Genomic DNA, 8,902 nt, shown 5'->3' with positions numbered 1-8,902 from the left:
TCCTGAACACTATTTACATATAGTTTGAGGTTTATTTTATCGATAATATACTATGATAAAATGACATTTTCGTAGCACTTATAAATTTGTAATATATAATTCCTAATTGTACAAGTGATGTGTTGTAACATATGATAAAACGTCAATTCCGTTTTGGATCGAACTGACTTCCAATTTAATTTTGAAATTGAGATTCAAGCCATATATAAGAACATCCCCATTCACGAACGGGGATAAACATATTCTAATGTTTATAACATAGTATATGACCGGTTTACTATACGTATACGTACTGATATATATATATTAATTATCATAGTATTCTAATGTTTGTAGAATATGTATACAGCCAAGTTAAGAATTAGTGTTTTAATATCCTAGAAGATATTTTTAAGCCTTTTGCGTAACAACATATCCCGATTCGTAAAAGATCATAACTTATACGTTCCATATTTTCATTTAACTTCTATATATATCATGTACGGTAAATGTGATAAATCCCGATAGCTATTATAGCATTTCTTCCCGTTTAATAAGGAGCTATTATCATTACTCCCATATATTAAGCATCATAAATATTATAAATGTTTTAAGCTATATTTATAGAGAATCTAAAATATAATAATTTTTTGGTGATGTCAATTTTTTTTTTGGTTTAGATTTGGATCGGTTTCTTTCGGGTATGAGTTGGTTTGGATCCATAATTTAAATAGTCGTAAAATACGTATAATTTTCAGGTATATAGTGGATCTAGGTAGGTTTGTAGTAGATCCAGGGAAAATACATATAATTTTCAGGTATATAGTGGATCCTGATAGGTTTGGATATCTAGGATCCCAAGTACCAGTAAACCTGCAAATATATGAAACCCACAAAATACATGAAAACCAGTAAATATCCGAAATATATTCAAATACTCGAAAAGTCCCGATTTAACTCAAAATCTGATCCGCGAAACCAAAAATGCCTAAAATTTAACCAAATTATCCTAAATATATTCTTAAAATTTTGAAATTTTGGTATCCGATCGAGTCTCATGTCTGATTAGAACAAAGTCAAAACCTACGGGTCTTATAAAATAACCAATAGGTACCTTTCCCATGGACTCGAACCGAACCTATATTATCGGGTAGATCTCGGTTGTTTTGGATCAGATAAAATGCACAGACTTAGAAAGAGTTACATAAAAATGTATATACAAAAAACTAAAGAACCTAATTTATAATTTTTTAAGATTATCTGCTTCAATATAATATGATTTCGTAACATAATAATGTACAACAATCAGAAATACTAATTCATATAAAACTATGTTTATAGTTTTAAAAAACCCGCGCTTTCGAAGCGCGGGTCAAAATCTAGTAATATATTACTCTAGATTTTGACACTACGAAAAACCAATACGAACTACTTATTTATTTTTTGGTAAGGAAGAACTTTATAGCTTATCCGCTCCGTTTGTGAGTTTATAACCCTAACTGTATATTCTATAACATATATAGAGTAGTAGAAACTAGAAAGTAACTGTAAACGTGGAGGGATCTGCATCGAACAAATAAGAGATGAGACGGTCCAACATTCATTTACAACTTATCTCCATGTGTCATTTTATTGCCCTAGTTTTAACCGGTCATTCTCCTATATAAACCTCCCAATGTATCATGCATTCTTCACTACACACTCTCTACTTACAAAACACACAATAAAGTTCGTTACAAAAAGATTGACAAGAGATGGCAATAAGGTGTTTAGCCGTGTTCCTCGTTGCTCTCACTGTGGCTCAGTCCGTCAGTGCCACAAGACCGGCCCCGGCCAAAAATGTCGGAGCTGGCCTTGATGACCAAAAGAACTTTGTTGCGTTTGCTGGGATCGGTGGAGCTGCTGGAGTTGGTGGTGTTGGTGGTGTCGGAACAGGTCTTGGTGGTGTAGCCGGTGGAGTCGGTGGTGTCGCCGGAGTTTTGCCTGTAGGCGGAGTAGGAGGAGGAATTGGTGGTTTAGGAGGTGTAGGTGGTCTCGGTGGTGGTTCAGGTCTCGGTGGTGGAATCGGTGGAATTGGTGGTGGTTCAGGTATTGGTGGTGGTGTCGGTGGACTCGGAGGTGTAGGCGGTCTAGGCGGAGTTGGTGGCTTGGGAGGAATTGGCGGTGGAAGCGATTGCGGTGGTCTCATTCACCCTTGATGATAAAAGCGTTTTTTTCTTCTCTCTATATAAACAAAATTAGATCGATCGAAGGGTTCACGATTATTAATATTTGTATCAGTTTTATCATGTTGTAAGTTTTTCCCCGGATGTTATATGTTTATGTCTTTATATAATTTATATATATGTTTATTTTTCATGCTGTTTGTTATGTTGTGAGAAACCTTGATATCAATAAATAGAGTGTTTTTGTTGTAGCACAGCAGTGTTGCTTTCTTGTGATCCAAGATATTCATATAACTGCAATTAGCATGCAAGAATATCAAACTTAATCTCGTTTGTAAAAGTTAACAAATGAAAACAAATCTCGTCTCACCGTGCAATTTCTCATTATGACGAGATTAAGTTTACAAAACTAAGCTTATGCGTCAAAGTGCTAGCAGTTATTTACATATTTCCAAGAGCCTACAGATTTGAATCCCCAAAAAACAATGGACATCAAATATTGTTAGACTTTGTTTTTGTTTTGAACTAAATCTAACTGGATCTCAATCAATTTAGCAGTTTCTAAAAGAGTTTGTATGTACCTTTTTAAAAATCAAGAGATTAAGAGTCTGAGAGTACTCTCGAATATCGTCGGTGGAGTATCTTACTATGTTATGAATGCAGTATAATGCATTGCTTGAGATGTTTTGCAGGATCTATATGGTGGGAGCTCACACTATTCGTGAATGAATCATGTGTTTCAATTGTTACAAATATATACACATATTTACCGATTTAGTTCCAATAAGGGATAACAAATGATGTCAAAAAAAGGATAACAAATTAGTTACAACCACCAATAAGCTGAAGAGTAAATGTGTAGTTTCGAAAGAGAAGCCTCTTTTGAAGCTGAAGTTAGCTACAGCTCTCTAAACAAACTAAATACATTTACTATGTAATGTAGCTGGACTAATTATAATGGTTTAAATAATTCAAGAAAATTATTTTAGTTTACATCGACCAAAAAAAAAAAATTTTACTTTACTTTTCATGTATCTCTCAGCGAAAGTGTGTACCAGCATGTCTTTCAGAAGAAAGGTGAACCATTTGCCACTTCTTTGTAAAACTGGAGACTACCAATTCTTTTCCTTTTTCGATCAATCAAACTCTATGCACCACCGTATTAAACGTGAAGCTAATACAACAGATCTACAAAACAAAATCATTCGATAGAGACTATCGTTTTAAAGAAAATCATTTTCACCAGGTGTTAATTTGATGTACGCATGAATCAATCTTGGCCATTATTTTCAAAGAGGAACCAGGACAGGATTATTTTTAAGATGTTTGGTCGCTTGATAAAGCTAAATTAAAAGCCTTAAAGAAAAATTACAATTCTCTAATTTCAATATTTTACCGTCTAAAATATCGTTCCAAATTTTAACAACTTTATCTGATAGCTTTGACTGGCTCAACCGCTTACACAGCCGTGGCGGAACGTTAGTTACTTACCACGTCACCACCAGTCATTTTCAGAATGTAAATAAACTTAAATTTGACATCAGAGCGTTTGGTAAAAAGCATTTACATTGGCAATAACTATCTTCACCGGTCATATTTTTGTATGTGGTCGCTCGGGGCCTTTAAAAGGACCCAGATATCTCCCAGATCATCGGCAATGCAATAAACATAAAAATTCAAATTTGTCTACTTTCCTGTTATCAATATTACCGTTCTTAACCACTTTGAGATTATGGCGAAGTGTCTTTTCAGTCTCTTCTTGGTTCTTGCCCTAGCCTCAGCTTTCGCTTCCGGAGCAAGAAACATCCCAGGAGGGCTCTCTGACCAGAAGAACTACCTCGGATACGGTGGCGGGTACTCCGGCATCGGAGACAACGGTTTACCTTTCGGTGGCGTCGGTGGGGGTGTGTCTGGTCCCGGTGGTAACCTTGGTTTTGGTGGACTTGGTGGTGTTGGTGGAGGCTTAGGCGGTGGCTTAGGAAATGGGATAGGCGGTGGTTTAGGAAACGGGATAGGCGGTGGATTAGGCGGTGGACTAGGTGGTGGAGTTGGTTCCGGAGTCGGTGGAGGAAGTACTGGAGGAGTTCATTTCCCTTGAATAGTTGAGTTGTTACTTTTGGTTTAAGGATTTGTAACGGTCCTTGAATTAGGTCTAGCTTAAGATGATGTCAGGGCAACAATAATAATCATGTTTTTTTTTTTGGAATTTTCATTAGCCGTTTGACGTGCGTCTTAAGTTACTATGGTGTCCTTAGAATCAAACTCGTGTCTTTGTCGTGTCATGGCTTGGTCCAATTTCAAATTCTATTTAATTTCCAGTGTTTCACTTAATAAATTAGTCAACATATATGACTACTTTTTATCATAAAGTCTATTTATAGAGTTATAATAAAGCCGTGTTACACAAAAAAAAAGAGTTATAGTAAAGCCCTCTAGGTACATAAATGTGTTTGGGACGCACCTCGAGCTAATTGAAGTTCAACTAAAATACAAAGAAAAGAAGTTAACAAACGAATATCAAATAAAAAAATTTTACTTAATGAAATGGGATTTTCGTTTTATATGGAATTTGATAGATGTAACAAGTAATTAGATAGGAAATATGAAAACAATAATGTACGGATGACAACAAAAAATCAAAACAATATACATAAAGAAAAACATGATTTAGTAGATGTAACAAGTAATTATATAGGGTGGAAACGATATACTTATCGAACAACACTTACACTTAAGTCGATCGATCTACAATTTTCGTGTTTGGGATAGTTAGGTGACAACATATTAAAGTCGAAATGAGTACGTTGATACGTTCCAAGCTAGAATTAGAAGGCAAAAAAAACAGTCAAACTTAGGCAGAGCTGACGTTGCATTTAAAAATATTTTTTGCAAGGTTGGTTTTGTGCATTTACTCTTTCTCTTCTTTACAAAATGTGTGAGGTTGGGAACTTGGTCTACTACACGTTGTGTTGCAGGTGAATATTAACTCATGGATGTTTCTTTTTTTAATGATGAGAACTGAGAAATGTTAACTTCGCCAAACAAAATTTTAAAGAAATTGCGATTTTGTATTATTTTTATTTCATATCATAGTCTTTGGAACTTCCAGCGTCAAACAATCACATCCAAAGCAATTCCAAACAATTCTGTCAAATAATTAAAAAATATAAATCAGAAAAATTCATTGTTTATATATATATATATATCATATATGAGTGTGCCTAGCAGCGTAGGGATGTCAATTGGGAATATCCAACCGGTCCGGTTATGTCAGTTGTGCTACTTTTGTACGAGGTTAGTGAATAAGGAAGAGTTAAGAGTACGTAATACGTTACACTTGGGGAAAAGACAAACAACACCAGAAATATTTCCTTTGATCTTGTTTTGATCTCAATTTTGTAGGCTACAAGCAGTCATCTATAACGGAGGTTCACCGTAATATCTAATTGTATGTTATTTCGAGGGATACTTTAGGGGTTCGAGTTTAACCCAAATCAAAGAAAATATAACTATGTCCAAGATTAATTACTCATGATATGATATGAGAATAAGATGTGATATTATATGCTTTGTAGCTGTTACTAAACTTTATGAATTCTTTACTGAATTCTTTGTGGATATATCCTAATGAAATAATAATAAATAAAAAATTCAACCAAATTAATCGTAATTTGGTTATATCAATTTTAGTTTGTTTAGCATATCAAAAAGTACAGCCGAGCGAAAGCTATTATGAAGTGTCTTGATTTTTCTGTCCGTCCAGATTTGTTTTTCCTTTTTTCTATATAAACTTGAATAGTGCGAAACCTTTCACTATGTAGACTGCTTCGAATATTTGGATTCGTATTATTGTGTTCTTAGAATTGACTAACTACAATGTACTTAATTGTATTGATTAATTTTTTTTTTGATCGAAGTATTGATTAATTTTTGGTATTGTTTTTAAGAAGAAAACTGAAATCGTTTTTCGAAAAGGTGTTCTTCAAACACTCCAGTGATCCAATATTTTATATTCCAATAATGTAACGTACAACGTTAATGGTACTTACTTTATACTTTAAATAACAATAATAAATCAAGCGTTTAGTTTAACTAAAGGAGGCTCAGGAAATACTATTTTTATTAGAAATAAATACCCCCACCATGCTGAAACCTAAGGAAAATAATTTATTTTGACATAATTACATAAACATTTGAGTTATAGTTTTGACATCCTAATCTATACTAACTTATATAATTTAATTTTGTTCGACTATAGATTTCGATGATACTAACTGGATCACAAAAAATTTTAAGCTAACTTTTTTTTTGTTTTCACAGAGAAGGCTGACCTTTAAGCTTCAAAATGATCACCCGTCAATGATCACGTAATTGATTTAATGGTTAATGCAATGCAATAACTTCAGAGTTCATAAGTTAATTAAACGTCAATTACCGTTTCGCTCTTCCATTATATAACCAAAGCAACAACAACAATTCTTCACAAATGTTTACTAGAAACAAAAGCATGAACAACATCAAACAGTTTCTCTTAGCCATTTTTATTTATCTTGTTTTATCATGTCATGATCGTGTATTAGCAAGCAGCACGACCACCAGAGACATCATAGTCCCGAAGATTTCTGACTGGCAAATCACGGTGGTCAACGGTTTAATCACCAGTGAAACTCTCTTCGTCCATTGTAAATCTAAAGACGACGACTTAGGCGAACAAAATCTGCATCTGGGAGATAGATTTTCTTGGACTTTTGGAGAAAATATGCTTCACTCAACGTTATTTTGGTGCTACTTGAGTAAAGATGATGGTCATATGAATGTGAAAGTGTTTTGGGATGATGTAATTTTGTTTCATAGATGCGGTTGGGAAAAATGCGTTTGGACCGCTAAAACTGATGGGCTTTATCTTTGGAACTCTGCTATTGGTGAAGGCTTATTACTAGAGAAATGGGAAACTGGGTGGTGAAGAAATTTTTCTTGCTAATTGTATGATTATAAATTAATTTTGTTGTTTTATGCATAAAAAATACTAATTCATAATAGCTTTCATAAATCTCCATGTTTCACTTTTAAACTTTTCCACTAATAATAAAATGTTTTGTTTGTTATTAAATTTATATATCTATATATACAAACCTGTTAATATAAGTGATGTACTCATGGACATAAAATGATAAAAAAATCATTAATTAAAATATATTGTTGCGACACTATAATGATAATGCATTACATAGTTTTTTATTTAAATGATTTTCTTTAAGAATTTTATCTGAAAATAAGATTTTGATTTAAAATGTATTGTTATGGCATTTTTATTTAAAATACTCTAACACACATTTTGGACAACAACATGAACTTCATTCGATCTTGTATTGATCTCAATTGCTTATGGATATAATACGAAAATGTTTTGTTTCTGTTTGACATACATCACTGAGGTTTGGTTTGATCTATAAGTGTGATTATCATTCTCTAGAACTCGAGAAATACTCTAGTTGGTTATGAATAATTATTTTTTTACTAATGGCTTTCATTATTTATGAATAAGTGGTAAAACCCCATCTTAAACAAAATCTAACTGATAATCATTAGAAGAATATGAGAAATAAAAAAAAAAGGAATGAAGAAAAATAAAATAAGAAGAAAATCTATTCTTCTCATAATTTGATAAAGAATAATTGTAGTCTATTATTCCTTAAATGTAAAGGAATGTAAAAAAATAATAGGTAATAAATATTCTTTATAAATGGTATAAGTTATAAGGAATGATAAGAATTCACTATTTTCACTCATTCTCTTGGTCATCACTTAGAACCTTAGAATATTGATATTTTGTGGTTACAGAGTTTACGGGAGTAAATCCCAAACCAGGAATTATTTTACTAGTCAAACCGGTAAAAACAACCAACTAGGCAAGTATATCACATTAAATATAAAACGCAGTCAAAGTATTTAATGGATGGACAAATATATTCGTTCTTATTTTTTGTATATATATATGAGTGACAGATATATTGTCATATTCGTCACAAAACATCTGTTATACATCTGAGAAAAAAATGGGAAAATATTTACTAATTTTTTTTGCTATCCTCATTTCCTTTGATTCTATAAACTCGTTGATGCCTCCTCTTTTCAGAAAATTCAATGTTGAAATCGTAAACAAGTTAGGGTTTAACAAGAAACTCAAGGTTCATTGCAAGAGCGGAAGTCATGATTTTCCGATTACGTATCTTAATATCGGCGAAAGTTTTCAATTTAAATTTACAATCCTCCTAACTACTCTATATTGGTGCAATTTGTGGCAGGTGAAAGATGTTTATACATTTTCTCGACATATGTAAATGCAGCTCTTACATAATATATATAATTATGTTTCAGGGCCCAAATTACAAACACCACGTGGTTTTTGATGCGTTTCTTCCGGACAAAGATTTTATAGATGGTACATGTACTGGAATGCACCCTAATGTATGTATGTGGATCGCAAGGGAAGATGGAGTCTATGTCCTCAACAAGAAATTTCATGGAGAATATTTCATGTATAAATGGGATGCTCCCACAAGAAACACTTCAGAGGTTGCACCTGCGAGTGAATATGAATTTAATCATGTATAAATATATATCGTACAAGTGGATAACTTGTTTTTGGGTGGTCAATTCTTAATATCGAAACCGTTATGCTGTCGCTTTGGATAAATTATCAAATAACTTTTATTCCAGATCTACAATTATCAAATAAGTTATGCTGTCGCTTCTAT

The 8,902-nt window shown here is 32.9% G+C and overlaps 3 protein-coding genes across 3 annotated transcripts; all 3 read left to right on the top strand.

The window, feature by feature from the left end:
* Positions 1–1,654: 1,654 nt before the first annotated feature.
* LOC103853913 (glycine-rich protein 23) lies at positions 1,655–2,398 on the top strand. Its single transcript, XM_009130812.3, has one exon. It carries the CDS (start codon positions 1,734–1,736, stop codon positions 2,175–2,177), a length of 444 nt encoding a protein of 147 aa, XP_009129060.2. The 5' UTR covers positions 1,655–1,733; the 3' UTR covers positions 2,178–2,398.
* A 1,352-nt stretch (positions 2,399–3,750) lies between these two features.
* Positions 3,751–4,509, top strand: LOC103853905 (glycine-rich cell wall structural protein). Its single transcript, XM_009130803.3, has one exon. The coding sequence runs from the start codon at positions 3,877–3,879 to the stop codon at positions 4,240–4,242; it is 366 nt and encodes a 121-aa protein (XP_009129051.1). The 5' UTR covers positions 3,751–3,876; the 3' UTR covers positions 4,243–4,509.
* Positions 4,510–6,564: 2,055 nt separating this feature from the next.
* LOC103853893 (S-protein homolog 74) lies at positions 6,565–8,860 on the top strand. Its single transcript, XM_033285593.1, has 2 exons — positions 6,565–8,449; positions 8,523–8,860. Exon 1 carries the CDS (start codon positions 6,631–6,633, stop codon positions 7,105–7,107), a length of 477 nt encoding a protein of 158 aa, XP_033141484.1. The 5' UTR covers positions 6,565–6,630; the 3' UTR covers positions 7,108–8,449; positions 8,523–8,860.
* Positions 8,861–8,902: the final 42 nt, after the last annotated feature.

The sequence above is a fragment of the Brassica rapa genome, chromosome A01 (assembly GCF_000309985.2).
Source record: "Brassica rapa cultivar Chiifu-401-42 chromosome A01, CAAS_Brap_v3.01, whole genome shotgun sequence".
NCBI lineage: Eukaryota > Viridiplantae > Streptophyta > Magnoliopsida > Brassicales > Brassicaceae > Brassica > Brassica rapa.
This window is presented reverse-complemented; position numbering and strand designations above follow the sequence as displayed.

Coding starts and splice junctions, on each gene's coding strand:
- LOC103853913 (XM_009130812.3), top strand. CDS start 1,734: ATGGCAATAAGGTGTTTAGCCGTGTTCCTCGTTGCTCTCACTGTGGCT.
- LOC103853905 (XM_009130803.3), top strand. CDS start 3,877: ATGGCGAAGTGTCTTTTCAGTCTCTTCTTGGTTCTTGCCCTAGCCTCA.
- LOC103853893 (XM_033285593.1), top strand. CDS start 6,631: ATGTTTACTAGAAACAAAAGCATGAACAACATCAAACAGTTTCTCTTA.